Source organism: Nerophis lumbriciformis, linkage group LG35 (genome assembly GCF_033978685.3).
Source record: "Nerophis lumbriciformis linkage group LG35, RoL_Nlum_v2.1, whole genome shotgun sequence".
In the NCBI taxonomy this organism is placed as follows: Eukaryota; Metazoa; Chordata; class Actinopteri; order Syngnathiformes; family Syngnathidae; genus Nerophis; species Nerophis lumbriciformis.
Window position 1 is genome coordinate 21586197 of NC_084582.2, and position 21304 is coordinate 21607500.

Sequence of the window (21304 nt, forward strand, 5' to 3'; positions counted from 1 at the left end):
CCTAAAAATATCGAGATATTAATAAAAGGCCATATCGCCCAGCCCTAATGTAAAGTACAGCTGTCTATACACTCGGGGGCTAAGAATGAAGTCAGCTCACCTGCACAGTCTTCTTAATGCGTTGCGACGGCCCAGGGTAGTCCTTGGAGTAGAGATCAGTCAAGAAGAGGGAATTTATAAGTGTTGATTTCCCAAGACCAGACTCACCTAAGGGCATACAAATGTAAACATGTTTGAATAACAAATACATTATGAATGCTTTTTATGTATTTATTAATAATTTTTTTTACATTTTCCAAAGTAAGAAACTAAATGAATGGGCGACTTCCTGTGTGTTTTTTGCATGGCTTATTGAGACTGTGTTGTAGGTTTTCTCTTACGAGAAATGCTTGCTGAACATCATGTTGCTAAGTGAATCTGTCTTTAGAGGAGCAATTTTCAAAAAGGTCAAGATGGCAAATTTCGAGTGAAATAAAGGCGCTTTAAAGCGGATTTTTGGCCATTTTAATTTTCCAGGCATTATTCTAAGAGAGAATTGGAAAAACTGCTACAAAAAGAATAGGGAAAATTCTAAACTGCAAAAAAGTTTTACCCTTTGGGTTCGGTATTGCAGCAAATTTGGCACAAGAAGAAAGACAACATAACTTTATCAGCTTTGCCCAACAAGGTTTTTAGGTTAGACCAAATGTTTTCTGTTATGAAAAAAAGTGATGGATATTTTGTTGATTAGTCACAGTGTCAATTAGTGGTGCAGGAACGTTCAACAAGTAGTACTTAGGAATTATGCAGCCGATTTTGATACATATTATCTCGGAGGGAAATTAGCCGATACAGATCACATTCATAAACTGTAATTTTTTTAATGTATTTATGGTGAGTACTATTGACGTGTAACAATATCAATACAATATTTAAACTAGTTCCGTATTCTCCTTAATTACACACAATTGTTTGATCAAAGCTAAGTCAGTATACACTATATCTAAACAAAAGCAAAAACTACTATACTACACATTTAAATCCTTTTTTTTTGTCCTCAAAGTCCTTATCGTGTTGTGTAAACCTGGCTGCAACGCACATCAACAATGTACAATGTAACATGTTGGTGTTATATTCGCCTAGCTTTTTCATCTACTTTTGATTAATTTCTTGTTAATTGCTTACTCTTTGCTGTAACGTGCTTCCATTGACACTTTGTAAACTTTGCTGAGCACTTATTTCTTCAGTTTTTTTCAACTAGTTTAGCATCCAGCTTAGTGATTAGCATGCTTTTTTGTATGCCCCTGCTTGTTCTTACTTGGTGCGTAATATGTTTAGCCTCATTCTCCAGAAATAATAATACTTGTGAGAAATTTACTTTACTTGCCACAATGGAGGTGATGATTATTAACTTATGGGAGTGGCTCCACACTGTAAGAACATACAAGAGTAGCTTCTAGACGTTTCCGTCAGCCAGGGCACCGAAAATAAAGTATCAGTCAGAGGGGATCGCCTTTGCAATCGGCATTAAAAGCCAATGGCCACATGCTTTTTCTCGAAAATTGGCCAAGACTGATGAGTCGTCGATGGATCGGGGCATCTCTACTGGTAATGTTGCCTTACATAAAACATATTTTTGACTTTTGTTATCGATTGTGTTATGCTGTAAACACACACATTTACAACATATGAATTCCTTTTCCACAATTCTGAGAACATTGCTCTGTAATTAGTGGATAAACTCAAAACGGATTAGCTGCATGTTTAGATTTTACTGCTGTTTCAGCTATACAGTCTGTGCCTGCTCTGACTGTTCTTTCTTTGAGAGGCTAAAGAAAGAACATGACGCTTTCATGACAAAACAAACAGCCCAAAATGAAGTGAACATTTTAACTATCTATGACTTCACTCATGTAAAAGGTCATACCAAACAACTCCAACTTCAATTGTCACTGTTTACATACACTACACAATTATAATGCATACAACCGTCTTTTTAACTCCTAGGAGTCCTCAACCTTGTTTCTACCGTTTACTCTGGCAGATAGATGACATAGCATGATGACTATACAGCCACAGAACATTAATCTTAGTGTCAGAGCTTTTAGCAATAGGTTTAACTTTCTGTCCTGTAGATATGAGGTTTTTTCCCTTGGACTCAGTCTGGACCCTCCCGGGTGTCCAGCCTTTGACTGTTTCTTTTTTTACTCTTCCCCCCTTCCTCAATATCACCTGTTTCCCACCTTTTTTAAGGAGCGCCGTAAGTGGCTGATCCGTTGGCGGTCTTGTTCTTGTCTCCCTGTAACGTATGTCTGCTCTTTGTAGGACTGTGCCGAAAATGTAATTTCAGTTCTTATATGTCTTGTACATGTTAAAGAATGGACAATAAAGATCATCTTCATCTTCATGTGAGCGCAATTTGTCATACAAGAACGAAATACTGGACTGACCACGGATTTCCTGAACAAACATCTTTTTGAGGGATACAACTTGAATATGTTTTACAAGTACTATGTTGTCAAGTCAAACAACACAGTACGGTGGGGTTAAGTTGATCTGGTGATCTCTTGAGCAGAAAATGCCCCACCATATCAAACATTGTGCTTTCTGCTAAATACTTTGTCACATGGCCTTTTTGAATGATTAGGATTTAACCATCTTGGTCAATACTATCAGCAAACTTGCATACTTGATCGAAACGTTTGCACTGATTATCCTCAACATGACAAGCTCTTTGCAAATACACTAATGGACGAGCACTAACAGGCTGAGCCTTTTAGCGTATCCTGGATGCCCCCATCTATAGACATCGGCAAGCAAATGATTGAACTTGGCAATATGGTTTACCATTTATGTACTTTATAAAATAATATTTAAAGATTAGACTTGTCACAGAGACAAAACAACATCGAGAAAATCCCTTATAAGCGAGGACTCAAACAAACTTGTTAAAATAAATCCTAAAAAGAAAAAGACAGGGTCCTTGTCATCATGCATTTTCTGTAGCATTCAAGTTATCAGCCCTAATTCTTCATTAGTCCAGTCAATAAGGGTGGTCATTGAATTTATCAGCAATGCACAGAACAGAACACCACTTCACAAGGGCCATCAGTAACATTATATGTAAATCTCAGACTATCATAGCAATCCTTGATAGCAATGACTAGATTTAAGTGCATAAGATGTAAAGGCCAGTGGCAAGAGCATCTAGTCCATGAGAAAAACACATTATGCATCAAGAACTAATTAGGTCAGTCATTCTATTTCCTCATGCTACAGAAGAGCTGCAAGACAAATGCATGAAAAAAATGCATAAACTGTAAATATGCTAAAATAACATCTAGCAGTCACTGAGAAGCAGAACCAAAACAAACATACAAATGGACAAACAGGCTTTCCACAACATTCCTTAAATTCCCAGTCTCTCCCACAGCTTGACACTGAGCCGGCCCCCTCAAATTACAGTTCTAAGGCATACTTACTAGGAACCAGCAAACATTGGCTCTCTTTAACACACATTGGTATACACACGCTATATGCACACATACACAGAGATGTGGACTGCCTGAAACACAAAAGGTGAGGTCAAGCCTATCAAATACAGATGGTCTAAATCTAAATAGACCGGAGAAGAGAGTAAAGACTTGACCGTTGAAAGAGTTCATTCTACTTCGTTGAGACAACAGGGTGAAAGCAAAGGTTATTGCTACTGGCAGATATAGCAGTCAGTGATCTAGTAGATCAATAAGATAACCAGTCTCCCACTTTAACACTATTGCACTTTTAATACCCTTTTGCACTTTAGGAACTTTCCCACGGAACTATGGACTATGAGAATTCCGGCCATAACTGAGTCTGGGGTCATTTTTGAGGATGGTTTAATGTTTAAAACACACGTTTTATATAAAAAAGGACAAGACAGTTTAAAAAAACTAAATATTTTTTAGTGCCAGCCCTTTCTTTTGACAGTGTATACTGAGGGTCATGTCAGCACAATAATTTAGAGAGGGCATCTGTAATTTCTCGGTCTACTGGACGCTTAGTGGACAACAACTCTGTTATAGTGATGGGTGAGTCATGAACAGCTCTTTGAAAACCAACAATTGTTTTTAACTGAATTTGGACTCACAAGTTCTTGTCATTAATTCAATGATTCATTAAATTAAAAAAAGAAAACCAGGACATGTATAATTAATTATGCAACTGTTACTCTAACTGCATTTGTATAAATGTATTAACCCTATGGAAACGGCAACAGATATGTTTCTTGCCTCAAATCAACTCTCCTTTCCACTTCGTACACGAGTTGAATCACTGCGTCAGATACTGAACAAAGGTGTTTCTGAATCAACCTGTAGCTGTGAGCCGAGAGATCTGCGTTTGTGATGGTTGCTGATAATCTGGTAACGATCACTAATTAGTTGTTTTAATAAGCAAATGAAGTGGAAGATTTTGATTCCATTGTATGGTATGTTGTTTGTGTAACAGTGTTTTTTATGGTTAATGTGCTACAGCTGATTTGCTAATTCTCATTTAATTTAAAGTTAGTCTACATGCCTATTAAGTTAGCACACATTCTCATTTCTGTTGCTTTGTTTAGTGTTGATACCAAACAGATGTCAAAATTGCAGACAGATGAATGTAAAATATCAAGACAATATATATAGCAGTAAGAACTGCTCCAGCCTTTTACAGTGTAATTTAATGTCTGAAAGTGCAAAAGGTTATGTGTGGGGTACTGATGGCACACCCTACTTCATAAAGTACATGAACTGGCTGAGGCAAGAGGACACAAAACTCTATGAAGAATTTTCATCCCTGAAGCCAGTGTCACGGCTATGATCAACCGAGCATTAGACTGAATCAGAACGTACCAGGTCACAGCCGGATGTGCATCTCGAAATAGCAGCTGAGAGTTTGGAATATGACAAGGGAGACAAAGACTTGCCTGCAGTGGTTTGGATGAGCAAGCTTGAACACGCACGCAAAAGGAGCCAATCAACACACAGCTCAGCGGTGTGCCGTAAGGAGGAACTTGTGTTTGTACACAAATGGGCTTGTCTTGCAGTCAAGACAAGACTGCTTCATCCGTAGTAGTGTTGTCCCGATACCAATATTTTGGTACAGGTGCCAACATTATTTCGATACTTTTCTAAATAAAGGCGACCACAAAAAATTGCATTATAGGCTTAATTTTAACAAAAAATCTTACGGTACATTAAACATATGTTTCTTATTGCAAGTTTTCTCCTTAAATAAAATAGTGAACATACAAGACAACTGTTCTTTTATTAATAAGTAAGCATACAAATGCTCCTAATTTAGCTGCTGACGTATGCAGTAACATATTGTGTCATTTTCTATTCTGTTATTTTGTCAAAATTATTAAGGACAAGTGCTAGAAAATTAATTATTAATATACTTGTTCATTTACTGTTAATATCTGCTTACTTTCTCTTTTAACATGTTCTATCTACACTTCTGTTAAAATGTAATAATCATTTATTCTTCTGTTGTTTGATACTTTACATATACTTTTGGATGACACCACAAATTTGGGTATCAATCCGATACCAAGTTGTTACAGGATCATACATTGGTCATATTCAAAGTCCTCATGTGTCCAGGAACATATTTCCTGAGTTTATAAATATAACATACATCTTTAAAAAATGAAAGAAGATTTTGTGATGCTAAAAAATATTGACGTAATCATAGTAGTATCGACTAGATACGCTACTGTACTTGGTATCATTACAGTGGATGTTAGGTGTAGATCCACCAATGGCGTTTGTTTACATTTTGATGCCGGTGAGCTACGGTGTGTAGTGAAGCATGTTTAGCTATTCCTCGTCCTGCAGGGATGATACTTGTAAGAAACTTACTTTATTTGTCGCCATGGAGGCGAGGATTAGTGATTTAGAAGTAGCTAAAACACTTTCGACTGGGGCTGGACTTTAGCCACTAGCTAGCTTGCCATGTCTTAAAGCAGCTCTACCGGTGGGCGTTTCAGTGTTATAACTTCACATTTAACTTTAGTTTTTAAACCAAAATGCGTCCGTTCTCCCTTTTCTGTCTACACACTGTGTCTGCTTGTAAGTACTATGTGATTGTGCGCTGCCGAACATGCTCATCAGATCGTAAACCAGCAATGACACGACGTGATGACGACTGGGGCCGGGGGGGTGGTCATAGGCGGTATAGTACCGAATATAATTCATTGGTATCGCGGTATTATACTAATACCGGTATACCGTACAACCCTTAATCTGTAGTATGCCTTGCTTTCTAAAGCTGGAAATACATGGTTTTTGCGTTGTTTTTAGAGTCTAACTTGCGCTGCAGGTTTAGCGTTAGGTAGTGATGGAACCAAATGTGCTGAGGCTTTGAGGCGTTTCCGCAAAGCGCGTATCGAGGCTTGCTTCATTTAGGGGAGGAGCCGGAAATTATGACGTGTGAAGCCTCGTTGCCAAGTTGTACCACGTGACTGTTTCTGGATGTTCAGTTCAAATTTGCCGGAAGGTACGAAAACTCAAACCGCCCAAACTCCATTGAAAATGTGAGCTTTTGAGACTTGTGGTCAGTTCAGAATATCAAAAGATGATAAAAATATATTTTTTTAAATGCTGCTGGAATCAAAGAAGGATGACAAACTGGATTCAAACGACAAAGTTGATATCCATTTAATGAATATTAAAACGACCACTCCGTATCGGTGACGTCATCAGAACTTTGGTAGAACAATGGATCGCGCATCCACCTTTTATTCCACAAGATGTGGGTTCGATTCTCGGCAATGTCAATTCTCAAGTGTGTTGATCACTGTAAACATTACATTTATTAAAGTAATGCATTCTGTATTTATTATTTTTAACCAGCTACCAGAAATCCAAAAACATGTACCTGGGGATAGGTTGATTGGCAACACTAAATTGGCCCTAGTGTGTGAATGTGAGTGTGAATGTTGTCTGTCTATCTGTGTTGGCCTTGCGATGAGGTGGCGACTTGTGTACCCCGCCTTCCGCCCGAATGCAGCTGAGATAGGCTCCAGCACACCCCGCGACCCCGAAAGGGACAAGCGGTAGAAAATAGATGGATGGATAGATATCAGAAATCAATAGCTGGATGATGAAGTTTTGTTAAAAAAATAAAATAAATTAATTGCCTAAAACCAAAAACAAAAATGAACTAAATCTCTTCTGTTCTGTACATCATTGCCCAAGTTACATTATATTGTCAACTTCCTCTTCATGCCATTTCCTCAAAGTGACAGAAAAACATAAAAAAACTGCCCTAACATGTGATTCTACCATGTTGGTAACATACAAACACACAACACATATATAACACATAAAACATATTTTATTATACTTTGTGGATTTACCAAGCAAAACCATTTTGTCAAACATTTCAGTGTGTGAATGGGTGAATGTGGAAATAGTGTCAAAGCGCTTTGAGTATCTTGAAGCTAGAAAAGCGCTATACAAGTATAAACTCATTTATTGTGATTCATGGTCATTTCTAAAAGCCATAATGGACGCAACATTTCAATGCATTACACATTATGTGGTTGAGATGCAGCTGTTTGTAATTATACATTTGACCAGCAGGTGGAGTCTCGTGCCGAAGCACGCATTGAAGCTTCGAGAAATTCTCGAACCGATTGGCTCAAGTGGTTCAATGCCTCGTGAGGCTTCATCTGACCATCACTAGCAATAGGTAACCCCGTACAAGTTCATCGCCTTTGACACCATTTCACAGAAAAAGGATTGACTGAGAGCCACCATTTGACTGCTCACATAGTACAATAATCGTTACTGTTACACTAGATGTCTAACGGTTTTAACCTTCAAAACAAACCAAAAATAAGAAGATGTTTCCAACCTAAGTCGACGAGGAATACTGATGCTAAAAAAGGCTAACCACAAAGCAATGGTGCTGTGATATGTCTGACATGCCAGAAATTCAACCAAATCGTTTGACTTGTTGAGAGCTCACAGTCCGACTTGTATACTGCAAGACTAACATCATCGCCATATTGGGGATGACCATTCGGCAATTAGATGATGAAATGTTCATATAAAATTGTATTGGTTGAAGATTAATCACATCTCGACGCAAATTAAGTTAATTCAGTGTTTTACAAGTACAGCGGTGCTTTGCTTGGTTGTCTTGTTTGAACTTCACCTCTGTATTTTTGCTACAACTTATTTACATAGTGTATTTTCCGGACTATGAAGCGCATTTATAATCCTTTTTTTTCCTCAAAACTCGACAGTGCGCCTTATAACCCGGTGCGCCTAATGTAAGGAATAATTTTGGTTGAGCATACCCACCTCGAAGCTATTTTATTTGGTACATGGTGTAATGATAAGTGTGACCAGTAGATGGCAGTCGATCATAAGATATACGTGTAGACTGCACTATGATGGGTCTCAAGTAAACAACACCAACATTTTTAATGTTCCATTGAAAATATAAAACATTACACACGGCGCACAAAAATCTATCAAAATGTTTTAGTACAACTTTGGTAAGCTATGAAGCCGCACCGCTTGAAGGATTGTTGGCGCATTAAATATACGAGTATTATTAAGGTGCGTGTATAAGGTAAGACATATTATCTGGCGGTTTGTTTCGCAATATTATGCAAAAGCAACTTTTCTTACCTTCTGTTATATGCTGATCTGTATTTGGGATCTGCGTAAAGCAGTGCTTGAAGATGATCTGTAAAACATCATCTATGCAACATTTTGACCAAAGAACCACCATTACATTTTATGTAGAACACAAGGAAGTGTTTTACATTTAGAAACAAATTATAATAATATGACTCCTTTAATGCGCCTTATAATCCGGTGCGCTTAATATATGAAAAAAGATCAAAAATAGACCATTCATCAGCAGTGCGCCTTAGAATCTGGTGCGCCCTATGGTCCGGAAAATACGGTAATTAAATAGTGTTTCTTACCTTACCTATCAAAGTGCTGTCACAGTTTTGGGTCCAAGAGGGCATGAACAACGGTTGTGTGCTCACACGACTTTATTTACATTAACTGATGCATTCACAAGCATGACAGTTCTTTTGCCAGGGATGTAAAATTTACAACTCACAATTCCATTCCATCCCGATTCTTGGGGTGATGATTCAATTAAACCCGATTCTCGATTTAACACAATTCATGCAATATATTTAGAATACAAATTATAATTCAATTCCATCTATTTGAGATAACCCCTTGAGATGCAGCATCTTGATTTCAAGGGATTCCCTATAATAAAACTTTTTCAAAACAGGTTACAAAAGCTGCTGACATTTTTAGAATTAATAATTTGGTGCACCACTTATCTGGCTCTCTGCTCATGTGGCGTATACTTTGCAAAGTAAACGCACGAAGCAAGAAACACTTCCGGTGTTTCACTTTTAGTGCATATTATGTGATGCGTATGCTTCATCGTGGTCACCTGCAGAACGATGGAAATTTGAGCACGAAAAGAATGGTTTCATTATCTGGATGATGTTTGGCAGACCAAATGAAAAGCTTCAGCGGGCTGGAGGAGGGGTATAGAAAGTGATTGTAACACATCAACATGAAGCAGGCATCGCTTCCTCTCTCCTCCAAGCTCTCTTTAGTCCCTGATCTGACTATTGCGATCTGTGCATTGGCAATGGATTGCATTTAACACTCCATGAGTTTCTGTTCAATGTGCCAACTGGACAAAGAAGCAGGAAGCAGCTTGTCCCCCCACCCCCCTTAATGGAGCGAACTGGGAGGGAGAAGACAGCGAGTTACAGCGCAAAGAAAGAGAGAACTGAAAGAAGAAAAATACACATCAGTGGAACAGTTTGTGAGGGGATTCCATTGTAGGGAGTGACCAACCTAAGAGAAAAACCTGCACAGCTTTCTGTCAGTCCAGAGGTCCTCTTACTGTCATACACTGTCTCTTCCATTAGAGCTGCTTGTGGATGAGTGGTTATCTCACAACCAAAAAGTTCCAATTCTGGTTTCCCAAATCAGGGCTATTCAACCACATAATGAAGAGGGATGCAGTTTCAAGAGCGCAAGGGCTCACAGGCCGGACATTGAAATTTGGATGTTTCGTGAGAAAGTGCCTCCGCAGGTTATATTTCTTTGAGACTATGTCTACTAAATTGCAAAGTAAACACATCGGCTTTCACACTGCACTGTCAAAAAATTTATTATTCTGACCTCGCTACTTGTTCCCAGCGTGTGCAGCTAGTTAACAGCATGAAAAAACAGAAGCTCCAGAAGTTTTGTTGAGGATTGATCTTCCTTCTTGTGAAATATTTTCTTTCGTCAGTTTTATTTCTTTACACTTCTTCCTTTATTTAGGTTTGTAAGACTAAAAAAATAAAATAATCATTACAAAAGTATTACGTCAATTGTGAATTTTACATAAACGATGTCCATTGTGTATTTTACATAAATAAAATAGAAGGTTTAGTGTTAATACATTCACATAATTGTACACAATGTATGTGACTCATCACAACTAAACCTAAGGTGTAGTGATATCACCATCTACTGGTCAAATTTAGCACTACATGTTTTAAACGAGCTTTGATGACCAGAGTTATTCTCAGACAAATAACACGACCATGAATACAAAAGACATAACAAAGTTATCAATTTCAATACAAAACAAACTATATATCTTTATGCACAATATCTACCATATTTTCTGGACTATTAAGCGCACTTAAAATCCTTTCATTTCTCAAAAATCGACAGTGCGCCTTATAACCTGGTGCACCTAATGTACGGAGTAATTCTGGTTGTGCTTACCAACTTTGAAGCTATTTTATTTGGTACTTGGTGTAATGATAAGTGTGACCAGTAGATGGCAGTCACACATAAGAGATATGTGTGGACTGCAAGTGGACACCAGTAAATAAGACCAACACTTTAAATGTACCATTGAGAATATAGAACACTACACATGACGCTCAAAAGTATGTCAAAATGTTTTAGAATGACTTTGGTAAGCTATGAAGCCGCACCGCTTAATGGATTGTCGCAGCATTACGGCTACCGTAGTCAGATGTACTGTGCTTCAACATACAGTATGTGTATTTTTATGGTGTGTGTATAAGGACCGCAAAATGGCACCTACTAGCAGACATATTATCTTGAGTTTTGTTTTGCAATATTATGCAAAACCAACTTTTCTTTCCTTCACCATTGTAGTCCGCCCTGTACGGGACGTCCCCCTGGAGCGTCACTGTGGAGGCGACAACGCGAGAGTGGAAATTTGTAACGTGATCCAAAATGGTTGACACAACGAATGTGAGTATGCTAAATTGAATCGAAACTTAGACGAAATATGGCTAATAAACAGCTTATGGTTGGTATTATTTCGGTTGTGGAATGTATTGCGTATTCGGCTGTTAGAATGAGTGAACAAAACAATTATGTTTGTACCGGTCATTGCTTACCTAACAATATAGTAACTACAATTAGGATACATATTTAACAACATATGATTTACAAACACTAAGAATTCTTAAACTCCAAACAAAAACTCTAACCAACGATAAAACTATTAAAGCTTTTATTTGTGATCTAACGATGTAATTATATGTATATGTGTGTGTGTATATATATATATATATATATATATATATATATATATATATATATATATATATATATATATATATATATATATATATATATATCCGCACTGGAAGTCTTGGCTGCTGATCGCCACACCTGGCGCAACTGCAGTCACGCCGGCATTGCTCATCTCCAGGAGCAGACCACTGAGAGGAGAAAACAACAACGTTTACAGCGACATCAGCGCGCTGCAGGGGCCCCCCTCTCAAGCGTGGACTACATCTGCCCCACATGTGGCAAACCATGCGGGTCGCGCATTGGCCTGCGCAGCCACATGCAATGGCATATACGAAACCCCCCTCAATAACCCATTACTGGAGCAACGTCATCATCGTAATCGATGGACAGCCACAAGCATATATATATATATATATATATATATATATGTAGGCTGTGGGGGCTTAATGGTGAACATTTATGACATTAATTTTGTATTAGACATGTATAAATACATATGCATTCATTACAGTACAGGCTTTGTAGGGTATATCAGAAAAATAAGCAACCAAGGTGGTTGAGTTTTTTCTTGCCCTGATGTGGGATCTGAGCCGAGGATGTCGTTGTGGCTTGTGCAGCCCTTTGAGACACTTGTGATTAAGAGCTATATAAATAAACTTTGATTGATTGATACAAAATAACAGAGTCTTTATTTAAATGTGGTTTGTGTTGTGTCTTGGAAAGGATGCCACTGTTGTTAACCAATTACGTTGTGGGAACCTGCACTTATAAATACTTAATTAAATTATTTGTTGTTTAAATTAGTATTTTAAATATATCTATCTTAATTGTGTGTTGACAACTCAGTTCATTGGTGCTTGTTTAAGGAGTTACATTTTTTCAAATGCCAAACTGGCCAGAATAGATGTGGACGCCTTCCAGTGTCCATTTTGCCCAACGAGAGGAGGTTATGCTGGGCTCTTAGCTCGCGTGCGGAGCCACCAGAAGGCCGTTGTATAATTCATTGATTGATTATATTTAATAATAAATATTTACATTTTGATTGGTGCGTTTTGTTTTAAAGTACTTTCAAACCTCCCCAGGTTTAAAAAGTACTTAATTCTTTACTTCGGAAGGCCCTTTGAAACACTTGTGACTAAAGTTAAAAAGTTAAAGTTAAAGTACCAATGATTGTCACACACACACTAGGTGTGGCGAGATTATTCTCTGCATTTGACCCATCACCCTTGATCACCCCCTGGGAGGTGAGGGGAGCAGTGGGCAGCAGCGGTGGCCGCGCCCGGGAATCATTTTGGTGATTTAACCCCCAATTCCAACCCTTGATGCTGAGTGCCAAGCAGGGAGGGACTAAGGGCTATACAAATAAAATGTAATTGATTGATTGATAATTTTTTGTATTCTTTAGAAATTCTCTCTTTTGTAGGATGCAACGTCTGTCAGTGCCACCTTGGTTGCGTGGCAAGTGGGCATTACCATTGAGAGTTTTGTCCACGCATAATTGTGCTAAAAGAACGCTTTTGGAAACATTTCAAAAACTGCTCCCAGCAAATTACAGTGCTTCCACAGATAGTTCATCTCACTACAGCATCTCCTCAAACGTCCCAGCACAGAATATAAATGATGAAAGTGAAACGTGATGTGTTAATGTAGTAAGTGAAACTTTATACACATCCTGCTATGCTATTTTTGCAGGAAGTCCTCACTGGAAAAATTATATCCCTCTGGAAAAAGGAGGACAGGGTCATCCCGTTCTTTGAAGATGATTACCAAATAGACAAAGTATAGTCCTTCATGTTGTTGTTAATGAAAAATACAAAAGATGTGCAGATAAGATGGCCTACGTGATGGATGTGCTTCTGCCAGAGGTGAGCTGTTACTGACATTTGTATTTATGAAGAACAGAATATATTACATATGTCACACTTGAAGCAGTGCTCCACTTCCAGAAAAAATATTTTAATGCCATTTTCTCATGTCAAATAATTTATGTCATCTGCAACATGACTTACTTTCACTTGTTTATTTACTTTGTATTTTATATATAGTAGTTGAAGTTTGTTTTTTGAACAGTGGACGACCTGGCAACTGTGCATTGTGTTTTCATCGAGAAGTCCAAAGAAACATACAACTGGAGGCATGCTGCTTCATAACCTCAGAAAAATATGACATTTTTAATTTATGTGATAAACACTTATTTTGACCTTTTTGTTCAAACAGTGAGAAACAACTCTTTGCCTACCAGCTTACCATGAACCTGAGTGCGAAGACCAAAAAGAACTCCAACAGTTCAAAGAAATTTCCAAAAAGCTTTGCAGTCAGGAGTTTTTAAATATACTTTGATTGTTAATAAAAATGCATTTGTTCAAGAGTTTTTATTGTTTTACTACAGAGTAGGGTTGTCCCAATACCAATATTTTGGTACCGGTACCAAAATGTATTTCAATACTTTTCGGTATTTTTCTAAATAAAGGGGACCACAAACAATGTAATTATTGGCTTTTTTTTAACAAAAAATCTTATGGTACATCAAACATATGTTTTTTATTGCAAGTTTGTCCTTAAATAAAATAGTGAAAATACGAGACAACTTTTCTTTTATTAGTAAGTAAGCAAACAAAGGCTCCTAATTTAGCTGCTGACATATGCAGTAACATATTGTGTCATTTATCATTCTATTTTTTCAAAATTATGAGGGACAAACTGTAAAAATGTATTATAAATCCACTTGTTCATTTACTGTTACTATCTGCTTACTTTCTCTTTTAACATGTTCTATCTACACTTCTGTTAAAATGTAATAATCACTTATTCTTCTGTTGTTTGATACTTTACATTAGCTTTGGATGACACCACAAATTTAGGTATCAATTCGATACCAAGTAGTTACAGGATCATACAATGGTCATATTCAAAGTCCTCATGTGTCCATGGACATATTTCCTGAGTTTATAAACATAATAGGAATTTTAAAAAGGAAAAAAGTTTTTTTGACGATAAAAAATATCGATTTAATCATAGTACCGTAGTATCAACTAGATACGCTACCAATGGCGTTTGTTTACATTGTGACGAAGGTGAGCTACGGTGTGTAGTGAAGCATGTTTAGCTATTCCTCGTCCTGCAGGGATGATAATTGCAAGACATGTACTTTATTTGTTGCCACGGAAGCGAGGATTAGTGATTTAGAAGTAGCTAAAACACTACGGCTGGACGCTAGCTGCTAGCTAGCTAGCCATGTCTTAAAGCACCTCATCCTGAGGGTGTTTCAGTGTTATAACTTCACCTTTATCGTTAGTTTAAAAGCCAAAATGCGTCCATTCTCCCTTTTCTGTCTACACATCTTGTCTGCTTGCCCGTTAAAAAAAAAGGGGGTTGGGGAACCAGTACTTTTTAGAGGCGGTATAGTACCGAATATGATTCAATAGTATATCGGTACTATACTAGTACCGGTGTACCGTACAACCCTACTACCGGGCTGGGCGATATGGACGATTAATTTTTTCACATCCGATCTCGATTTAAATTACAATTTTTTGTTCTATTATTATAGCGGATTGTCCCGTGCAGGATTATACCGCGTACCGCATCCCTACTGTTTACTACTGTAGTATCTTGTAACAGACATTTCCACAATGTTTGATTGAGGTAATATATGCTAACAGCTGACAACTTTTGTTCATACCTACACGCACACACGGTCCTTATAGGCCTTTTTAATGACGGTTATTATTAACTCCATGATTAGGCTTACATTGTTTTTGAAAAATTACACACATGATTCTAGTATCTCACCAACTTTATTCAAGAGGAGCCTCCAAATCGCAGAGTGCTCCAACACAACAGTTCTTTACAAAAATTCAAACTGAGGTTGGAAACTTAATATTATAATATTCAATCCTCCTCTTCATGACTCAAAACAATGTTTACAGATAAAGCAGTAATGGGAGATTGTAATGGACACATATCTTGAAGGAATTTTTTGTTGAGGCACATTTTACTATATATTTTAATAATATTTGGTCAATACTTTACATGGAAAATAAATCGTGGACCTACAATTGACAGCCAAGAAAGGTTCATGTTTGATCCAGCAGGGAGAAGTTAACAATGCAAAAGGTATAGCAAGTAAGGACACTTGCAGCAAGGAGCTTGGAAATGTTTTCTGCACACTACATGAATTACTAAAAAAGTCTGAATCATTTGAGCCAGGATGTTAAAACATTCAGAGTGCATGAAGTAAAGTAACGGTTTGTACTGCACTCTTAGAGTAACAAAACATAAGATTTAGCTCATTAGTGGTGTTTGTGTGGTGTAAAAAATACAACAATATAATTATGGTTGAGGTGGGATGAAACCATCGATATCAAATACACAAATATGATCATTATTGAGGCGTGATTAAAAATAGACAAATATGATCATGTTTGAGATGTAATGAGACCAGTAAAGTTGACTGCATGTCAAATTTGAAAAACAGACTGAACATTTTTAGGTCCAAATGCTGCATTAAAAAGCATCCATCCATCCATCTTCTACCGCTTGTCCCTCTCGGGGTCGCAGGGGTGCTGGAGCCTATCCCAGCTGCACTCGAGCGGAAGTATGTGATTAAATATATTTAATATTCTAATGTATAATATAATCCTATAATGTGATGTTCACAGAATATTCCATACTTCTAATTTTGAAACAAATTCTACTTCAATATTTTTAAATATTAGTAATATACAATCTAATGTATGTGTATATCACAGAATATTCAATTATTCTCATTTTGAAACAAATTACACTTTGGTATTACTAAATATTAATACAGCATTTAATGTATATGTACATAATTTTAACAATTAGGCAAACCCAATTTATTGTTTATTCTAATTATTTCTGCTTGGGGCATACTAAAATAATGAACTATCTAGATATATGTTTATTTTATTTACGTCACATTTCGTGTGCGTTAATAAATTGCTTAGATCTATACAAACACTGAAATCTGTACATTTTTAAATAAGTACAATAAAAAGACCCACTGTTAGAAAGGCCACTATTTTGCATGTTTTGTGTTTCTTATGCTTCACTAATAAGATTGTTATGGCGGGCAGTGTGGTGTCTGTACTGTAAAAACACATCTGTGTCATATTCCTACAAGTATACATTGATCACTGTGTTCTATGAGAGCACAAAATGTAGGTTCAGTGTGCCCAATTAAATAGCTTAGTTGCTCAAACAGTAATGTGTTTAAGTTCAGATTGAGGTATGTTGTTTCTTAATGGGTAACAGTAATGTGTCTTGTTTTCATGTTAGCATTAAGCTAAAGAGCAAACAGCAGCTCGTCCGTGAGTTTTTCAAAGTGCCGCTATCACTCACGGTTTTTCGATCATTTTAATTTAAAACGGTAATACTAATAAATAATAATAATAATAATAATAATAAAACGTTGAGTTTAACTGGGGTTATCATTAATACCGTTTATTATTACAGCCCTATAATATGCCATCCGTCACTATTTTTCACATTGGCAATTTAAAAGTTAATGAGTGCACATTTGAATTAATTTGTATTTTTTGCCAATCCATACAGTTGACATTAATATGTATTCAACTGCGGGAAGTAAGTATTTGATCCCAATACAATACAGAGCAGGGGATAATTTAAAATGTTATTTGATTGTGTTATTTTTTAATAATCCTGTGTAAGTACTTTCTGACAAGACAAGTTCAGAGGTTGATATAGTGCGAATTAGGGCTGTAACAATTAACGGTTTTAATTTATAAACCGCTGTAAGACTAGTTAGTATTATCATTTTAAATTAAAACTAAGGATGCACCAAAATTAAAAGTATTGTCCGAAACAGAAAATGACTAAACAAAGGTCAAAAACTGAATCATCAAAAATGATTATGCCAATTATAATTAGCATTGCATTTATGGCTATGACTGTGTACCTCAGTAAAATCAATGCATTGCAATTGCACATACCGTATTTTTCGGACTATAAGTCGCAGTTTTTTTTTCATAGTTTGGCCGGGCTCCAGTGCGACTTATATATGTTTTTTTCCTTCTTTATTATGCATTTTTGGCAGGTGCGACTTATACTCCGGTGCGACTTATACTCCAAAAAATACGGTATTAAGATCGTTCCTTCAAAGAACAAAACAATCATAAAATTATGGAAATATCAAATTACAAAAATAATGATATAGAAATAATAATGTGCAGGCCAAATTCTGAATGGCACCACAGACGAAATCGACGCATTCGGTGGTGCTTTCTTATTTTGCGGTGTTGTTCACATCAAATTGGCAGAATTTTAGGATTTCAGGTGACAAAATACAGAATGTCTTCACAGAAGATCCCACTCTTAATATTTTCATATTGCATGTTTTGCAGATCGCTGCCCGCCCATCTTTCATGGATATATTCAAGTATGCCTATGGCAGACATGTTGCCTCCGCTCCAGACAAGGGCGTGCTTCCTGCTTACGTCATCACAACATCCGGTTTTGACAGTGTTGTTTCAGTGATAAAAATCTCTGGTGGCCAAAAATTCGGAGCATCAGTAATTTTAGTAGCAGCTACTTATCTAATAAATGAATAATCACTTATTCATATCAATTGTGGCAAACCCAGATGCCAAGGAAGTATTTTGTATGCTTTTGTGTAGGATTGCACAATACAAGTCATACATATTTGGCAGCCGATAGAGATTTTAATTTAGCAATATGGCCCAAAAGAAAAACATTCTTTAAAGAAACCAATAAACACAAATGACAGAGATAATTCAAAATAATTTCTGCTTTTATTTGATGAGTACCTAGCAGTTGGAAGGAGACATACAATGCATTAACATACACTGCATATATATCTTCACATAACTCTAATTTTAATCAAGTTCTGCTGTTTAGAACGTATACAAATTGTACTTTGTATAAAATAAAAAATAAAAAATAAACTTAAAAAGCTTCTTCTAGGGTTGTACGGTATACCAGTACTAGTATAGTATCATGGTACTAATGAATTAAAAACGGTACTATACTCTGAAAAGTACTGGTTTCCAATGTATTTATTTATTTTTTTAACGGGCATGACATCACTGGTTTATGAGCAGGGGAGCATGTTCGGCAGTGCACAATCACGGAGTATTTACAAGCAGACAAGGTGTGTAGACAGAAAAGGGAGAATGGACGCAGTTGGCCTAAAAACTGACGATAAAGGTGAAGTTATAACACTGAAACGCCCTCAGGAGGAGGTGCTTTAAGACATTGCTAGCTCGCTAGCAGTGTTTTAGTTACTTCTAAATCACTAATCCTTGTCTCTCTTGGCGACAAATAAAGTAAGTTTCTTACAAGTATCATCCCTGCAGGACGAGGAATAGCTAAACATGCTTCACTACACACCGTAGGAGGATACAACAGCTCACCGTCGTCAACGCTAACAAAAGCTAGCGTGCCTAAATGTAAACAAATGCCATGGGTGGATCTACACCTGACGTCCACTGTAATGATACCAAGTACAATAGCGTATCTAGTTGATACTACTATAATTACATCAATATTTTTTATCGTCACAAAATCCTTTTTCCTTTTTAAAAACAAAAATGTATATTATGTTTAGAAACTCAGGAAATACGTCCATGGACACATTAGGGCTTTGAATATGACCAATGTATGATCCTGTAACTACTTGGTATCGGATCAATACCTAAATTTGTGGTATCATCCAAAACTAATGTAAAGTATCAAACAACAGAAGAATAAGTGATTATTACATTTTAACAGAAGTGTAGATAGAACATATTGAAACAGAAAGTAAGCAGATATTAACAGTAAATGAACAAGTGGATTAATAATCAATTTTTACAGCTTGTCCTTTATAATGTTGACAAAATAATAGAATGATAAATGACCCAGTATGTCATACGTCAGCAGACTAATTAGGAGCTTTTGTTTGCTTACTTAATACTAAAAGACAAGTTGTCTAGTATGTTATTGTATTTAAGGCCAAAATTGTTCTTCGATTGCAATAAGAAACATATGTTTAATGTACCGTAAGATTTTTTGTTAAAATAAAGCCAATAATCCCATTTTTTTGTGGTACCCTTTTTAGTATCAAAATACATTTTGGTACCGGCACCAAAATATTGGTATTGGGACAACCCTTAGCTACTTCAGTGAAGCAAAATTTTAGACTTGAATAAAATACTTCTGTAAACAAAATATAGCATTGCATATTTCATGCAAATAAATAAACTCCAAAATTTAAATCAATGAAGTGCAAACTTAAAATATTCTGTCTTGAATAGAATATGTATGTAAACAAACATGTAGCATTGTATGCAATTAGATATTTAAGTCCAACATTGAGAGCGTTGTATAGTTTTAGTAAGTGGATAAATGCAGGCTTATCCACTGTATGTTTACCAAAAATTGAAATGGTTAATGCAGTGGTTCTTAACCTGGGTTCGATCGAACCCTAGGGGTTCGGTGAGTCGGCCTCAGGGGTTCGGCGGAGGTCAAAACACACCCGACTCATCGTGTAAATACAAACTTCTCCCCATCGGCGTATTTCGGATACGGCAACAGCTGACCGATTTGCAGTTGTGTAATTTGTTGTGAGTTTATGCACTGTGTTGGTTTTGTTGTTTGAACAAGGTGTTCATGCACGGTTCATTTTGTGCACCACTAAAAAAAACATGGTAACACTTTAGTATGGGGAACATATTCACCACTAATTAGTTGCTTATTAACATGCAAATTAGTAACATATTGGCTCTTAACTAGTCATTATTAAGTACTTATTAATGCCTTATTCGGCATGGCCTTATTATAACCCTAACCCTCTAACCCTGACCCTCTAACTTTAACCAAATAACTCTAAATTAAGTCTATTACTTAGAATATGTTCCCCTCGTGTCCAAATAACTCTAAATTAAGTCTTTGTTACTTAGAATATGTTCCCCATACTAAAGTGTTACCAAAAACATATAACTTTGTCTTGAATTTGAAAAAAATAAACATTTTATTTTTCACTAATGAAGGGTTCGGTGAATGCGCATATGAAACTGGTGGGGTTCGGTACCTCCAACAAGGTTAAGTACCACTGGGTTAATGTCATAGGTTCTCCTTTCTTATCATACATGATATCTTGTGGAAGCTGCTTTTTAGCGCAGGTTTTTTCATTGATATGGTGTTGTTCGCCTCGTGGAGAGTTGCATTTCCCCCACTAAGATGGATACATCTGTTTAATATGCTGTAATAAATGTGTTGTGCTGCTGCCTGTTCAAAACAAACTTCACAGCATTCAGTCATTTCTTCCACATCTGTTGTCGCAAATCCAAACCACTGACAGTGCTTTTCTTTGGAACAAACATCTTGCTCTCGTTCATGTTAGCATTACCCATGGTTATATGTGTGAGAATCTCCATGAATAAATAAGGGGGAGGGTGAAAACTACAGAAACGTCGGTGGGCAAATGGTTTGCTGAAGTAATAGGAGAAAATCATTGATAATCTTTCAGATTGTCTGCATCACAAAACTCAAATGTATCTATATAATCAATTTATTTCCGTACTATTTTAATTATATTGCCATATATTACAATATCGTCATGATGATCCACAAACATCCATCCATCCATTTTGTACCGCTTGTCCATCCCGGGGTCGCGGGGGGTGCTGGAGCCTATCTCAGCTGCATTCGGGCGGTAGGCGGGGTACACCCTAGACAAGTCGTCA

The 21304-nt window shown here is 36.8% G+C and overlaps 1 protein-coding gene across 2 annotated transcripts in view; it reads right to left on the minus strand.

The window, feature by feature from the left end:
* LOC133575259 (septin-7-like) overlaps positions 1 to 21304 on the minus strand; it is a 91715-nt gene that overhangs the window by 58629 nt on the left and 11782 nt on the right. For both annotated transcript variants that reach the window (XM_061927861.1, XM_061927860.1), the window contains exon 3: positions 101 to 207. In XM_061927861.1, the coding sequence (XP_061783845.1) occupies positions 101 to 207 (107 nt within the window). The remainder of the gene's footprint in view (positions 1 to 100; positions 208 to 21304) is intronic.